The following is an 18045-nucleotide window of genomic DNA, read 5'->3' as shown; positions in this document are numbered from 1 at the left end:
TTAAACCATCAGGCTACTCTACCAGATTTCAAAATCTTTTAACATTTTGTGATGTCATATGAGAGCCACATATGGGGAAATTTTGGTCCCATGTTATTGCCATAGAGCTAAATTTGAATTTGTAAACCGTAATTGAAACTTATTTTTGCCTTGACACCCCCTCTCCGAGTTTAAGAGTTTTAATAAATGTGGCATGTAATGGGAAACAAGACTTATGGAGATGATCACTATGTAGATGTCAAGTATAAAGCTGTACACTTGACATTTTTATACAATATTATAAATCCATCACCTCAAGAGAGCCGTCCCGTCACAAAAACTTTTGTTTGAAACTTGTAGTTTTCTTGAGATTAACAGCATATTTCTAAATTCACATTAATCACTATGCTAAGTATATAAAACATTGTTTTCCATGATGTGTTTTGTCTTTCTCCATTAAAAAGATAAGCATAGCTGTCGTGTGTATTTGTAAAACTACCCTTTCACAAAATGTGCCATCTTATGTGAACCAAATATAGCCGAGAAACTTGAATATATGCAAATTGCTATATTTCAGATTTTGTAGTTTTAAAATAACATTGTATGAATCCTATATTAACAACAAATGGCAATCCATTTCAGTTTATTCCTACATATTTTGTTTGTGGGTGAAATTTTGGACTCCATTTGATTTTTATTACACACTCAACTAGATTTAAGTTTATTAGTTGTTTTGAAAATACTTTGAGCCGCCAGTAATACCATTATGTATATGTGCACCTTGCATTGATTGCATAGATGAGAAACTGCAAATCCACTCTTCTGAAAGCTTCCTATAAAACCTTAAAGCTCTATTGCATTTTTTCCTAATTATCCCTAGTAAGGATATAGTAGAGTTAATTATGATTGTTGGATCAAACTGAATTCTCTGGACTATTCAAACAATAATGGTGAATCTGAAATAAACAAGTTGTTCATATCAGCTCTGTTGAAGAAAATATTAAATTCTCTAGTATCCCATTTTAACACTAACACCTGAAATTATACTTTAGTCTCACTGGACAGAAAAATGCCAGTAATCAACAATTTTATAACCAGAAAGATGTTTTAAAACAGAGACCATTTATGGCTTTGGTTAGGTTTTGGTTCTATTTTCACCCTTTATTAATAATATAGGGCATTATTGTTTTTGTATTATTTAATGAACAAAGCATGGTGATACAGTATTCATAACAAGCATGACCTGGATTTTGGGAGTAAGTGGTTTGTTTTTTCAGTTCCAGTTTAGGATACAGAACAAGTAAGATATTTTCTCCGAAGGAGAAGACCACATTACTCAACCAGAGCATTTTTTTGTTTCAACTCATAATGGCTGGAAGAAATGCCAGTCCTGGTCAACCATCCATAATCTTCATCATAGCAGGAGAATCTCCATCTTTTCAAACTAACTGTAGATAAAAGTATAATTCCAGATTGACTTAGAAGTTGATGTAAATGACTAAAGTGTCCTCCATCCATGAGTTGGCAAAATCTTCAGAGAGACGGCTGGAGCAAGGAACCTTTCATATGCTCCCAATTATTATATAGTGCATAGAGGCTGGTTAATGTTAGTCCTGCTAGTCCACCTCGTGCTACCCCGCGAAGTCCACCTAGGAGAGAGAAAAGAAATATGAAATAGCCCTGTTTTGTACAACTGCACTGACTGGTTAACAGCTAAGTACATTTCATAACACTCAGCAATCAAGTCCATATATATTGCAAATCAAATAATGGTTTAAAGGAAACCCAAACATAAATTCAGGGAGTTGCTGTTACATATACTTGATTTTTATTATGTACAACTTTTTTTACTTTTAATCTACACCTAAAGTCATTATTTCTTGGCAATTTTGTTGTTGATTTATTCCAACAATGCCTTATGACAATTTTTATTTTAAAAGGTCCTTTCTAGGGGTGGCTCAGGATCACTCAGAGCCATACCCAGGGTGGCAAGGGTAAGGCACTAGGAATATACCATACAGCAGGGGTGCGGGATGGGGGCTAGGGTAAATTCACTGCTGGGTATGGAACTTGGTCATTCTAAGCTATAAGCTAACCACCCAAGATTTTATAATTGAAGCCCCTACCATATTTGTTAAATCATAAAGTTTAACAGCCCTTTTAGTTGACTTAAGTTATAATGTAAACAAGGTGATATCTTTTTTGGTAATTGTATTAATAGCTTTTGGACTCTGGATAATTCTCCAAATAAGTCTCCTGATTAAGACTATTGTGATAGCAGCCATTAATCAAGCTGAGTTAATGCTAAAACTCCTGACTCACTGATGTGTTAGACAGTCTTTAATTAGCAATGATGTACTTTGCATCATAAAACTATTTGATAAACATTCAGAGGGTAGATTTTGGACTTTTGCTTCACAATAAATAGCAATTTCTCATGTGGATAAAACTTACTTTTTAAATTTGGAATGCAGAAATGTTTCTGTGAGTTACCTGAAAATAATCCTCAAGCTGATTAACAGAAATAGAGCACTAACTAGTACTAGGGATCATAAATATTAAATAACCCCAGATTGTACCCATGACATATTTGTTCCAAGTCTTGTTAGGAGGGCAAAAGAAGAACAGCTGTGTTCTAGTGACTACTTTTAGAAGCCCTTTAGCAATGACCAGTAATTTCTGTGAAATTTAGTGACAACACTTCAGATCTACCACTTTCCTACCAGATGTTTTGGAATGATTAAGATTAAAGGGTCACTCCCCCTGAGTTTCTAGTCTGGAGACTTCTGATAGCTGACTCACTTAGCGTTCCTAATTATCTCTAAAACAGTAAAACAGAACTTGCAGAGCTCGATACAAGAAGTATAAACATTGAGAAAATAAGTGGAAGTTCCACATCATTTCTTACATATTTGCCATATTTAGACTAAGTCTGGTAGCTGAATGTTTATAAAACCTATGACAGATTATAAAATGTACATTTAATCTAAACCTTAACTTTTAGACCAGAGAGATGGTATAGCAGGTAAGGCATTTGGTTGCACATGGCTGACCCGGGTTCAATCTCTGGTCACCCAAGCCTGTAGGAGTAAACACTGAGCACTGCCAGGTTTGGCTGAAAAACCAATTAAAATTTTTTAAATAAAATAAAAATTATCCCCTTTTACCTCCCCAAACCCCCCAAAAAACAAATTATTTTGATTTTTTTCCAGTCAAAAAATAGTTTTCTGGTAGAACAAGTTTCTGAAAATGGCAAAAATGGAACAAAAGAAAAATACTAAAGCATCTGCAACACAATCACTGGCTCAATTAAAGGATAAGAAACTTGAGTGTTATGAAGGTCCTTTCAAATTGGCTGCAAACCTTTAATATTCCATTTTGAACCAATACAAAATAAAGCAAAGTCATCTTCACCATTGTTAGAAATTGGTGGAGGACAAATAGTTGAAAATATAATTTTGCAGGCACCATTTTCAAGGACCAAACATTTCTTAGATTAACTCCTCCCTAAGGAAATTTAGTCAAAGCCATGACTCAAGACCACCTAGGGTTCAGAAATAAATTGTCCTTTCCATCTGTTCATTTGCTTTACATGTCTTAATATGGCTTCTATTTTGCCATTTCAGAAGGTGAAAATCACGCTAGTTCTGAACTATCAAACATCAAGCCTCTGTAATAGGAGGCAATTTCTAAACTGAGAATACAAAATGAGGAACAGGGTTCAGACAGAACAATGGGTAAGGTGCGTGGATTGCATGAGGGCCAACCTGGGTTTGATGTCCAGCATTCCATATTCCCATATGGCTCCCAAATCCCTTCAGGAGCATGTTGATGCCTGAACATCCCATAATTGGGTGTGCTCTTTACCACCACCCCCCAAAAAAGAATACATATCACTGAGTAATTTAAACCCAGGGCACTGAAGTTGGGGTTTGGAGACACCTCTGGAAAAATATTAAGGTGATTAAGGACACAGCCAGCAGGATCAAGTTACAGGGCAGGAGAGAGCTCTGTAGGAGCTGAGCAGAAGCGGACACCAGATTGGTCAACAGAGAGCCAGGGATCAGGGGAGCTCCTAGGACTCGGGGGCTGAGCCTAGCACTAGGCAGAGCCAAGAAAACCACCAGGATGTCCTGGGAAGAGAAAGGTGCAGCCTGGGCCCTGTTTCAAGCTGTGGGTGCTTTACTAACAGCACTGTTGAACAGTGCTGGAATAGTTGCCTCTGCCAATCCTGAAGCTGTAATAGCTCTAAGCAGGACTGTGTTGCAGTCATTTGATGTTTCATTACATACACCTCATCTCATGGGCACAAGAGCTCTAGTGAGGTTTCACCTTAAGCAAACCAAACAGGTAACTAGTTTTACCTTTTAAATCCTTACACAACTCTTCCAGAAAGGGTAAATATACTATTTCTAAACACAGGAAAACCATATTTCAGCATATTTAAATACATTAGCTCAATTCCTTCTGTCTCCCACCACTCCCTAATAGTAGATTAGATGGAAGTAAAAGTCCATGGTTGGGGCCAGAGCAGTGGTGAAAGCGGTAAGGCATCTGCCTAGGACGGACCACGGGCTGATCCCCAGACGTCCCATATGGGCCCCTAAGCCAGGAGCGATTTCTGAGTGCATAGCCAGGAGTAACCCCTACTCAATGGGTGTGGCCCAAAAACCAAAAACTGAAAAAAAAAAAAAAAAGTCCACGGTCAAAATAGTTCATAAAAAACAATGTTAAAAAAAAGTCAGGGCTTTGGAATAAGGGCCTCACTTTTTAAGTGACAGGTGGTAAATTTCACAACTGATAAAATGAGAGGCTTATAAGGGGAAGAGAAATCAGAGGCAGGTTATCACAACTCCTTTTTGCCTCCTTCCTTTGTTACCTATACAACATAGTCTTATTTAAAAATAACCTTCAAAAAAAAAGGTAAACAAAATTATGCTCAAAAGACAGCTCAACAAGCTAGAGTGCCATCAGGTGTGACCACAAAACTATTAAAAAAAAAAAAAAAAAGGGAAAATTCTGACACAGGTTGAATATGGATAAATAAGGAGAAACTAAAAAACATTACCAAGAAAAAAAAAGCCCAAAACACACATTTGATTTTACTTATATCTGGTTACCAAGGGTTATATTCAGAGACAAAAAAAAATGGTACTGACAATCTAAAAGAAGAGGGAAACTCGTTTCAGAGAAGAATTTAAATTTCCTTTGAAGACTAAAATAAACCCAGACCCAGGAGGCTGGTTGGCTCTGCGACACAAGTTTTTGCCTTGAATGAGGCAAGAAGTTCAATCGATTCTCAGTGCTGCCACACATGCACATAGGTTAGTTCTGCCGACTCTTACTGTTTGTGATTCTGGGTATTAGTGATATCACGGTGAAGCCAGATATGAATACTTCAATGAAAGTGTATGAGCCCCAGCAAGCATCATGATTAAAAATGTACAAGCATCTTTGACAGGTAAGATGACTATAATGTGAATACCACAAAGTCCAATGCCAAGTTAACACATGAGCAAATACTGTACTGCAACTAAAGTGAAGGTAGTGAGCAGTATCTTGACCCAATATGAGAATACAGAAACTAGATGTGTGATTATGGAAAGCACAAATAAGCATGCATGTTATCCATCATCATCACAACAATAAAAAGGAGTCGAGGAAAAATTATTAAACAACAAAAGCAAGCTAGGGAGAGAGAGCTCATAATGCAAAGTTATAGAATACAAGCTTGGCATGTGCAAGGCACTGAGGTTGAACCCCAGGACTGGATAACCCTTCAAACACCCAAATTGTGAGCCTAGAAGTCCCTGAGAATCACTGTATTGGCCTGGTGACTCTCAGAGGAATCAATCACTGCCCAAGCACTGAATCTCCCAGCCTGCACAGCAGGGTCTCATCTCACAGTGGCTCTCAGCTTTACTGAGCTTGACTTGGGACCCTGCTCTTCTGAGCATGACTAAAGAAACTAAAGCGCATAAAATAAATTTAAAACAACAAAACAATGCAAATGTATTAAGTACTAACTTTATAAGAATGTAATGTAGTGACTGGAACTACTACAGTTAAAGAAAGTTGTTGAAAGAATCTACCTTGAAGCTTCTTGCTAAAAACCATTTCATAAATCACCATGGCTCAATGAAGTTGGAATAAAAAAAGAAACAATGTGAGACAGCTTTCCATGGATAGTACCTACCAGTAGATTTATATAACATCCCTGTCATGGTTCCAGCTGCAATTGTGTTGAGATCATCTTCTGCACCTCGTGTTTTCTCAATGATGACACCAAATGCACTATAGAGCAAAGCTAAAGGAGAAATGGAATTAATCAGTAACTTTTTTTTTATAGTTGTCTGGGTTACAGCCAGCAGTGCTCTGGTTCTGTGCTCAAGTGACCATATAGAGTATGGAGATTGAATCCAGGCTGGTCACATACAAGGTAAACACAATACCTGCTATATTATCATTATGGCTCCAGACTTATCAGTAATTATAACAGTACTGAAAGTCTATATGGCAATTATATTTATTAACTATATCCCATAGACATCATCTATATTCAAGGATACTATTCAAAGAAATAATAATAATGCACATCAAGAAGAAATGAATCCAGAAAAGAATTTTTCATATAATGGAATATTATATATTGGCTTAAAACAAAAGTGGGAAGACTATATTCACTAATACGTAGATAATTATTGTATGACTTCGGTAAAAAAAATTCGGAAAAGATTAACATTGATAATAAAAAAAAAACTGAGGGGAGGCACACCCAGTGACGCTCAGGGGTTACTCCTGGCTATGTGCTCAGGAATCACTCCTGGCTTGGGGGACCATATGGGACTCCAGGGGATCGAACCGAGGTCCGTCCTAGGCTAGTGCTGGCAAGATGCCTTACTGCTCTGCACCACCGCTCTGGGCCTGATAATAACAATTTATGCAAAGTATCACCAGGGAATCCCAAGAAGAGTTTCTTTAACTTTCCTGTTATAAACATATGTATTTTGAGTTTAAAATTGGAATTTCTATTTTAAGAATAAAAGTAACTTTAAAAATGTGGAGTTTGGTTCCTGCATAAGTAAAGAAAGCAATGTTAGTACAAGATTCCCCCAATCCATTCTTTTTTAAAAAATTCCTGTAAAAGTTCTATCAGCCACGAACGTAGCAGTACTCTCACTACTGTTTCAAAATGATAAGTACCTTAACATTATTATACTTAGCTCAAACTTGATTTCTCTACTGTCATGAGTTTTCAACACTTCTATAATGGTTTTTTTTTCCTGTTTCAACTTATTAACTAAAGCGATACAGGATGGGGGTAGTAGCCTTGGGTGCAATTGGGAAGTCTTGTCTTAAGAAAGCAGATTACTGGAAAGGGAAATGTTTTTTTGAATTAGGGGTAGGAGAGAGGTTTTGAAGAACTGCAATTTTTTCCAAGTTAGGGGTAAGTAATCCAATACATTTTGAAATCTTGAAAGCAGCCAATTTATTGTGATCCCAAATTTAAATCTGAATTCACATTAAGAAAACATATCAAACTTCTTCCATAAAAAAAAACGGTAGGAATATAGTTAAGTCACATAGACACTTTCCCTATCTTTTCAATGTGATGCTGATATCTTCTCTTTGCATATTAGAAAAATTACTAGATTTTCAAGCAATTTACAAAGAAAACCTTGTATTGTTAAGGTGTCAGTATATTATAAATTATAACCAATCAAAAGAGCCAATATAGTCCTGATACTACTAAATTACCCATTACTTAGAATGCTATATTTTTCTTATCTATAGGGCCCTTATTGCTCTGACAATTAAAGTGAAGAAATCTATTTCATAAAATAGGATGCTAAGTAGGCTTCTAGGAAAATATAGTAAAAGATCTATGAATCTAGGGGCCGGGCGGTGGCGCTAAAGGTAAGGTGCCTGCCTTGCGCTAGCCTTGGACGGACCGCGGTTCGATCCCCCGGTGTCCCATATGGTCCCCCAAGCCAGGAGCAACTTCTGAGCACATAGCCAGGAGTAACCCCTGAGCGTTACCGGGTGTGGCCCAAAAACCAAAAAAAAAAAAAAAAGATCTATGAATCTTGATTAACACAAAAAGCCATTTACATTGGACTGAAATAATGTGGATCTCATTTAGTTAAAATATGACTTTAACCCTGCTTCAAGAAATAAGAGGACACAGGGAAACGGAGACACATACCCTGTTTATGGATTGTTAGGATTAACATCATTAAAATGGCAATACTCCCCAAAGCATTGTACAGATTTAATGCTATCCCTCTAAGGATACTCATGACATTCTTCAAAGAAATGGATCAAATGCTCCTTAAATTCATTTGGAACAACAGACACCCACAAATAACTAAAGCAACCCTTGGGAAAAGGAGTATGGGAGGTATCACTTTCCCAAAGTTTAAATTGTAATTACAAAGCTATAGTCATTGAAACAGCTTGGTACTGGAATAAAGACAGACTCTCAGATCAGTGGAATAGACTTAAGTTTTCAGAGAATGCTCCCCATATATACAATCAATTAATCTTTGATAAAGGGGCAAGAAATGCAAAATGGAGCAAGGAAAAGACCTGGATATCAGACCTGACACCATAAGTTTATTGAACACCACATAGGTAAAACACTCCATGACACTGAGAGTCAAGGCATCTTCAAGGAGGAAACAGCTTCCACTCCATACAAGTGGAAACAGAGATGAACAGATGGGACTATATTAAGCTACGAAGCTTCTTTACCTCAAAGGAAATTGTACCTAGGCTATAAAAGCCACCACAGAATAGGAGAAACTATTCACCCAATACCGTCAGACAAAGGGCTAATATTCAAGGTATACAAGTTACTGACAGAACTTAACAAGAAAAAAACATCTAACCCCATCAAAAATGGGGACAAGAAATGAACAATTTCTCAAAGAAGAAAATACAAATGGTCAAAAGGCACATGCTCCACAGCACTAATCATCAGGGAGATGCAAATCAAAACATCTATAAGGTACCATCTCACGCCACAGAGATTGGAGCACATCACGAAGATCAAGAATAATAAGTGAGGGGCCTTAGACACAGAAGGACCGTGGTTCAAATCCTGGCATCCCATATGGTTCCCTGTGCCTGCCAGGGGCGATTTCTGAGCATAGAGCCAGCAATAACTCCTGAACGTTGCTGAGTGTGACCCAAAAAACAAACAAACAGGGCCCGGAGAGATAGCACAGCGGCGTTTGCCTGCAAACAGCCAATCCAGGACCAAAGGTGGTTGGTTCAAATCCCGGTGTCCCATATGGTCCCCCGTGCCTGCCGGGAGCTATTTCTGAGCAGACAGCCAGGAGTAACCCCTGAGCACTGCCGGGTGTGACCCAAAAACCAAAAACCAAAACAAACAAACAAACAAGAAAAGAATAGTGAGACCAGAGGGATAACATGGAGGTAGGGCATTTGCCTTGCATGCAGTAGGACAGTGGTTTGAACCCCAGCATCCCATATATGGTCCCCAAGCCTGCCAGGAGCAATTTCTGAGTATAGAGCCCAGGAGTAACCCCTGAGCGCCGCTGGGTGTGACCCAAACAAACAAACAAACAGTGTTGGCAGGGATGTGGGGAGAAAGGAACTCTCATTCACTGCTGCTGGGCATCGTCTAGTCCAATCCTTATGAAAAACAATAATTCCTCAAAAAACTGGAAATTGGGGCCGGGCGGTGGCGCTAAAGGTAAGGTGCCTGCCTTGCCTGCGCTAACCTTGGACGGACCGCGGTTCGATCCCCCGGTGTCCCATATGGTCCCCCAAGCCAGGAGCAACTTCTGAGCACATAGCCAGGAGTAACCCCTGAGCGTTACTGGGTGTGGCCCAAAAACCAAAAAAAAAAAAAAAAAAAAAAAAAAAACAAAAAAAAAACTGGAAATTAAGCTCCCATATGAGCCAGCTATACCACTCCTAGGGATATACCCTAGGAACACAAAAATCCAATACAAAAATCCCTTCCTCACACGTATATTCATCACAGTACTATTTACAATAGCCAGGCTCTGGAAACAACCAAGATGCCCTTCAACAGATGAATGTCTGTCTAAAGAAACTGTAGTATATATACACAATGGAATATTATGCAGCCATCAGGAGATGAAGTCATGAAATTTTCCTATACATGGATGGACATGGAACTATTATCTTGAGTGAAATAAGTCAGAGGGAGAGACAGACACACAGAATAGTTTCACTTATTTATGGGTTTTAAGAAAAATAAAAGACATTATTATAATAATGCCCAGAGATGAGGGCTGGAAGGACTGGCTCACAATATGAAACTCAACTCAAGGAGGGATGAGTGAAGTTAGAACACTAACAAGTACCATGACAATGTTAATGAGTGACAGAAATAGAATGCCTGTCTGGAATACAGGCAGGGGGGTGTGGGTGGAGGGATATGGGGGTGCATTAGTGGTAAGAATGAGGTACTGGTGAAGGGGGGGTGTTCCTTTTGTGACTAAAATCCAACTACAGTCATGTTTGTAATCACAGTGCTTAAGATAAAAACAACAACAAGAAGAATGACTGTAGGGCTGGAGTGATAGTTCAGTATTAGGGCATTTGCCTTGTATGCAGCTGACCCAGAATGGATCTGGGTTCAATCCCCAGCATCACACAAGGACCCCAGAGCTTGGAGTAACACAGGGGCTACTGGGTGTGGCCCAAAACCAAAATATACAAAAACCCATGATTTTATATGATAGCTAACAAATAAATGTTTACGTAGATTTAAAACCCTCATAAGTGTTCTGAAGAATATTAGCACTATGTAGTTTGTGATCTTATCCAAAGCAGTTTCTATACTACTCACCAGAGTAAATCAAGCATACTTTAAAATAACTAAGGTTCAGAATTTGGTTGAGCAAATTGTTAATAAGTCATGTACGTTCCTTTGTATTTTTAATTTATTGTTACATAATATGTCTACTTACCCAGAGAACCTAGAGTATTAGCCCAAAGTGCCCCTTGCCTGGTCACCATATTCAAAATCCTAAAAGGATAGAAAGAAATAGTTTGCATTTAGAATCACTAGTTCTCTTGTGGTTTTAACCACCCTCACAGCAGATATTCAAAATGAGAAAAAGCAATAGCAACTCTCAAAGTTTTCTTAATTTTAAAACTTACCTTAATATACCCTCTTACTTTTATATCTATATAAATAGGATTAGTTAAAAACCTTCAATTTGGGATGACAAGGAAGATTTTTACTATTAAGTAAATAAAATATATCAAAAACAGACTTTGAATGACAATCTGAAAAATATTTTATAAATAAGATGACGAAAACTTAGGAAGTAACAGCTTCAAAAAGGCAAACTGAAAGTCATGAGAAAAAAAAAGAAGAGAAAAAAAAAAAGAAAGTCATGAGAGGCAATTGTTGATAAAATACTAGGTTATTTTATAACTGCTAAACTAAGTCAGGAGTAAATTTTCTTTGGAGGAGTATATACTTAGAATATTAAGTATCACTAATGTAAGAAATAATAGAGTTTAAAGCTGAATGGTAAATACTATTAAAAAAAAGAGAAAAAGAAATCTGTTGAATTAGAATACCTGGAGAAAGCACACAGTTCAGTGCTTGCTCCCAAACTAACACTAAGCAGTCAAAGTGAATGTTTAGCACTTTCAAGGAAACAGTTCCATAGTGCCAGCAGATACCAGAACAGTGACAAAGCCAAGTGAAGAAAAAAAGATATTACTCTCTCAATAAATGACTCAGTCCAGACAGCTGACTTCCCTACTTCTCTAGGGGCATGGATACTTAGGCAACCCCCAGCAATGTTTGGAGGCCTCTAGAGTTGCACCTGATAATGCACAGGGGACCACTTGGTGCTGGGAATCAAACACAAATCTGGTCTATGTCCTAAATGCTATATTGTCTCTCAGTTTCCAGTCTGATTCTTCGATTTCCTTTCTTTGGCAGGGCTATTTTGTGAGTTCAGATAGAACATGAGGTGAAAGGGTAAGTAAGGAGAAGGTATTTGGGCCACACCCAGCAGTGACCAAGGCTTATCCTGGCCCTGTGTGCTCAGGAGACTATATAGAAATTGAACCAGGATTAGACACGTGCAATTCAAGCAGTGTCTTAACTCTGTACTATTTATTGTGGCATCTTGAATAAGAAAAAAAGAAACAAAAATATAAAACATCACAGGTAAAAACTGACCAAAACATATTTAAACACCTGTGACTTCAGGATTGTCCCTACAAAGCCACATAAAGAACATTACATTACTACATTAAAACATCATATAATTACATAAAACTTACTGGACATTTCTTGGCTTGGACCAGGCCATATTCTGGGTTTCCTTCAATCCTAGTCGTAAGCCATTGATTGCCCCAAATGCAGCCCCTAAAATCATAATAGTTCATTCTGTTAATAGTTTTATATTAAAAACAACGTAATTCCTAATCCTGTTGTATTTTTACTTAATAGGAAAAGTTTAAAAAAATGAAATAATTATATTTATAAGCAATCCTGAAGTTAATATTCTAGTTGTTTTTGGCTATCTGAATTGAAGACACCTAAGAGAAAAATTATTATACCTACCTGTCATACAACATCCTCCAATGGTAAAAAAGGCCAGTTCAAATCTTCCCCTGGTCTTATTAGCTCCAGTTGGTAAAATAAATTCATCTGTATCCTAATGGGATAATAATGAAATGAAACTGAGCTCCCCTTAATACACAATATTTGCAAGTGTTTAAGAAACTTTCAACATAGCTTTTCACAGAAAATAAAATTTTTAACTAAATTTCAACTAAATATTTAATCAAAAAACAGTATACTTTCTGCAACAACCTAAGTCAAATTTGGAATATAGAGCTGTGTTCGTTAAGGATTAATTCTCAGGAAAGACTGTTCAGAATTTTGCTTCTGTAAACCTGATAATAAGTTGCCTCACTTAATGATAAATTTGAAAGATAGATAAGGAAGTAAAGCTTTAAAAAGGCAAATTGAAAGTCAAGAGAGGAAAGTTGATAAAGTACTCTAGTGTCTAGCAATATATAATTTTAATTTGCAGCTAATATTTGAATACCATCTTACTATGTATTAAAAATAAGCATAAATATAAAGGTCTTGGGGCCGGGAAGGTGGAGCTAGAGGTAAGGTGTCTGCCTTGCAAGCGCTAGCTAGTAGGATGGACCGCAGTTCGATCCCCAGCGTCCCATATGGTCCCCTCAAGCCAGGGGCGATTTCTGAGCGCATAGCCAGGAGTAACCCCTGAGCTTCAAACAGGTGTGGCCCAAAAAAAAAAATATATATATATATATAAAGGTCTTTTCTTTTTCACTCGGTTATTACTTGGTGATTTTTTTGTTGTTTTTACTGTTGCTTGTTGGTTTTTTTTTTTTTTGTTTGTTTGTTTTGTAATGTGAGGCATGCAGAGAACTAAAAATCAGAAAAAGACAGAAAGCAGAAGGTAGTTGCTATGACCTAGGGATAGCTGATTGGGGCATTACTGTTTCTGTTTTTCAAGATTAAAATGTGAGCTAAAAGGTGGTGATGGCTGCACAATATTACATATGTATTTAATACCCTTGAACTGTATGCTTAGAATGATTAACATGTCTTTTCGCCACATGACGAGATTGAGAGAGTAACAGAACTCAAAATCCTTTACAGGGAATTACTCTAGTATCAGGGAAGAGATGCAAGCCAAATTCCCAGTGTTGTGAGAAAAAAAAAAGGCTAGCAGTGACTTGCTACCTCCAGACATACATGTTACAGATCAAGTCAACACATATGTAGTTGGCAATTTTTTCATAGTTAAGATAAAGATAAAAATCATAAAAGTAGGGGACGGAACAATAGTACAGTGGTAGGGCATTTGCCTTTATGCAGCCAACCCAGAATGGACCCAGGTTTGATTCCTAGCATCCTATAAGGTCCCCCGAGCCTGGCAGGAGTGATTTCTGAGTGCAGAGCCAGGAGTAATCCCTGAGCACTGCTGGGTTTGACCCAAAAAACAAAATAAACAAACAAAAAAAAAATCATAAAAGTGATCTTACCTGTATGAGGTATCTTGGATCCACATTTAAATAAGGAGACAGGGGGTTCATACCAGTAACTAGAGAAAGAATAAAGCAACAGATATGTAATGTTATTTCATTTTGTGTTAATCCTACTATTGTTTTTCAATCTTTTTTTGTTTGTTTCTGGGTCACACCCAGCATCGCTCAGGGGTTACTTCAAGTTCTGTGCTCAGAAATCACTCCTGACAGTCATGGGGATCATATGGGATGCCGGGATTCCAACTACCGTTGTTTCTGGGTCGGCTGCTTGCAAGGCAAATGCCCTACCGCTGTGCTATCAAGTCTCCGTCCATTGTTTTGCAATCTTATTTTATAGGCTCCTTGACTGAAAATTTCTTCCACTCTTCTATGCTTATCCTCCCTTTTTGGCACTTTGAGGAATGCCTTCTTCTGAAACTCTTCATGCCAAACCCTTAAACTGGCTCTCATCCACTGGGTATTGACAGTAACAAGGATAAAAAAGTCAAAATAGGAAGCCCAAGTAAATTAAAAAGCTTCCTTTTTATCCAATTTCACAAGAATGTTACAATATGCAAATTTTCAAAATAAAATCAAGACAGATCATGCCCACAGAAAAATAGTACTTGGGACTTGGAAACCACATTTGAAATGATGCAGGCCTCTTACTCAGGCCAAATTTGAGAAGCTAGAGATGTGGGGCAATAGTGTCTTAGGATTAATTGTGCTGGGGACTGGGTAGTGCAAGAGCACCTGGGATAGAACTAGACATGTGCTCCAGTCTGAGCTATTTCCCTTGCTGATGTATAACCATTTTAAGACAGCTTTAGAACTTAAGAGTTTCCAATTACGAAAAGAGTTGGTAAACCATAACAGGCTGGCAAATCTTGGGTCCTCACCATGAATTGAAGTTGGGACAAAAGAAAATGAAGATTTTCAAAGTTCCAAGCTTTAGGTTTTTTGACCACACTCGGCAGTGCTCAGGGGTTACTCATGGCTCTGTGATCAGACAACGGTCCTGGCAGGCTTGCGGGATCATATGGGATGCTGGGAATCAAAACAGGTTCAGTCTTGTGTTGGCCAGGTGCAAGGTAAACATTTTGCCCTTCCACTCCAATCCCCTCCAAGCTTCAGTTTTAAGAACTTTTTTGGGGGGCGGAGGAGGGAAAGGCAGGATGGGGAGTGAATTTGGTTGGGCTATGTGCAAGGTAAGCACCTTAGTGTTGTTATCTATCCAGCTCCCCTACTAATTTTGAAGACCTAAAAATACATCAATGGGGACCAGAGCAATACAGCACAGCCATACGGTGTTTGCCTTATATGAGACTGACAGGAGATGGACCCAGGTTCATCCTAGCATCCCGTATGGCCCCATGAGTCTGCGGGGAACAATTTCGGAGCATAGAGCCATGAGACCCTGAGCGCCGCCAGAAGTGGAGCATAGAGCCATGGGACCCTGAGCGCCACCAGATGTGGTCCAAAAACCAAACCAAAACAAAAAACTATGAAAATTAACTTCACATTTTAAATCTTTGGATTCTTCTGAATGTCAGGTGACTAATCACAAAGCTTCCACTATAGAATACTCTGGCTTTTTAAAAAAAAATCTGCTCGGAGTCTTAAGGGTTCTACAGTCAAAATGTGTCCAGAATTTGCACAGCTTATGGTTCTCTTTGTTACTATCACCATAGCAAATTTTAAATCTCAGTTGGACAATAGTTAACTGTTTCCAATCTATCTGGACTCAGCTGCTTGAGTTCATTTTCTACAAAGCAAATAAAGTGATACATATAATTTGGGTGGGGGAGAGGCACAGTTGGCATGGCTCAGGAGTTTACTCCTGGCTGTGCCCAGAAATCACTTCTGGCAGGCTTTGGGGACCATATGGGATCCAAAGTTGGCCACATACAAGGCAAATGCCCTAGCCTTCTGGCTCTAAAGTGATATTTTTTAAAAGACAAGGTAGCTTCCATTTCCATTTGTAATCAAATCCAAACTCCTCACCAAGTTTACAATCCCCTACATTAACAGTCAGTCATTCCTTTCTCCTCTAATCTCACTATCTTCTACAACTCCCTAGGTTAGCTCTGTATAAACATTGTTCTATTATTATCTGCTGTTTCCACGGCAGAGATCCCTTTGCTTCTGACCCAGTCTAAAATAGTTTCTTACTACCCCCATCATTGTACTGGGTTCATTGAAATAATTTTGTCCTCTCTCACTCACTCCCTTTGTTCTGCCAGAGAAACCCTTGTGCCCGTTTCCCACTGTCTGAAAGTCCCCGAATTCTGAAATCTGAGCAGAGGGTACAGGCTGTGCAGCGGAGGGGCGGGTTCACCCTTCTGTACCCACATTTTTTGTTTACATATTTCCTTTCCTGAAATGCTTCCCTGGCTTGATGTCTACAAATAGCCTTTCAAGCGCGGCTCTTTACCCAACTTCTCTACCAATAGTTTTCGGGCTTTCTCTTTCTCCTATCTGATTTATTTTTGAGGATTTTTGCCCTGACCAGAACATGACACTTTATGGTGGAAAAATTACATGCGGTTCCTTTAAGTGATCTTACTTGTGGGATTATAAATTGAGAATTTCTTCTTAACATCCAACATCCACCCCCTCAAAAAAAAAAAAAGAAAAAAGAAAGGCAAGCACTGAAGGAAAGAAATGGCAATGGGCTTGAATGTAGAGAAGTCATGGGACTATCTCCAAAACGCAGGAGAGCCACAGCTTGCTTCACGGAGCTCCAAGACCTTCAGAAATCGATTTACGTGTTTGAGGTTTTTTTGTTTGTTTGTTTGGGGCCACAACCGGTGATGTTCAGGAGTTACTCCAGGCTCTGTGCTCCTGCGACGGAGAGATAGCATGGAGGTAGGGCATTTGCCTTGCACGCAGAAGGACGGTCCCCCGAGCCTGCCAGGAGCGATTTCTGAGCGTAGAGCCAGGAGGAACCCCTGAACGCTGCCGGGTGTGACCCAAAAAATAGAACAACAACAACAACAAAAGTACATTTATACGTCAAAAGTAAAAGCATTACTAAGTAATGTTAAAAGTTTAAATGCCTGGGGCCGGAGAGAGAGCATGGAGGTAAGCGTTTGCCTTGCATGCAGAAGGTCATTGGTTCGAATCCCGGCATCCCATATGGTCCCCCCGAGCCTGCCAGGAGCGATTTCTGAGCGTGGAGCCAGGAGGAACCCCTGAACGCTGAAAGGTGTGACCCAAAAATAGAACAAAAAAAAAAACCCCAAAAAACAAACAAAAAGTACATTTATACGTCAAAAGTAAAAACATTACTAAGTAATGTTAAAAGTTTAAATGCCTGGGGCCAGAGAGCTAGCATGGAGGTAAGCGTTTGCTTTGCATGCAGAAGGTCATTGGTGCGAATCCCGGCATCCTATAGGGTCCACCGAGCCTGCCAGGAGCGATTTCTGAGCGTGGAGCCAGGAGGAACCCCTGAGCGTCCTCGGGTGTGACCCAAAATCCCCCCCCCAATAAAAAGAAAGAAAAAAAGAAATCGCTCCTGATTGGGGGACCACCATATGAGGGTGGCGGGGGCTCGAACCCGCGTCCGTCCCGGGTCAGCCGCGTGCCAGGCAAACGAAACGCCCCGCGCTGTGCTACCACCCCGGCCCCTAGCTGAACGTGACCCCGCCACGGCGCGACCCAACCCAGCACGTCCGCACGGACTCGGGCCGAGGCCCCAAGAACACTCACGCGGGACGCCGGCCAAATCCGCGTGCGAATAGCCGGCGCCGCCGGCTCCGAAAAAGCCGGCCAAGCCGCCCGAGCTCTTATTGCCGCTGCCCCCGCCGCCGCCCTCCATAGCGATGCCAGCAACTGTCCGTCGACTTCTCCCCGCCGCTGCCGGAAGCCGGCGTGGACGACTCGAGTCGGTCGCGGTTCCCGGGTGGCTGGAGCCCGCTTCTTCCCCACGCTGACCTTCCGGAGCGTCGCTGCCCGCTGCGGCCCTCACTTCCGCTTTGCGACAGTTTTACGGCCCGGAAGCGGAAGCGCTCGACGGCAGTGTGAAGC

The 18045-nt window shown here is 39.7% G+C and overlaps 1 protein-coding gene across 1 annotated transcript; it reads right to left on the bottom strand.

Annotated features, from left to right (window-relative positions):
* Positions 1-1119: 1119 nt before the first annotated feature.
* On the bottom strand, positions 1120-17986 carry TIMM23B (translocase of inner mitochondrial membrane 23 homolog B). Its single transcript, XM_049790747.1, has 7 exons — positions 17728-17986; positions 14035-14093; positions 12572-12665; positions 12289-12373; positions 10950-11008; positions 6176-6286; positions 1120-1628 (listed from the first exon to the last, which is right to left on the bottom strand). Exons 1-7 carry the CDS (start codon positions 17834-17836, stop codon positions 1513-1515), a joined length of 633 nt encoding a protein of 210 aa, XP_049646704.1. The 5' UTR covers positions 17837-17986; the 3' UTR covers positions 1120-1512.
* Between the last annotated feature and the right edge of the window lie 59 nt (positions 17987-18045).

This window comes from Suncus etruscus, chromosome 17, assembly GCF_024139225.1.
Source record: "Suncus etruscus isolate mSunEtr1 chromosome 17, mSunEtr1.pri.cur, whole genome shotgun sequence".
In the NCBI taxonomy this organism is placed as follows: domain Eukaryota; kingdom Metazoa; phylum Chordata; class Mammalia; order Eulipotyphla; family Soricidae; genus Suncus; species Suncus etruscus.
This window is presented reverse-complemented; position numbering and strand designations above follow the sequence as displayed.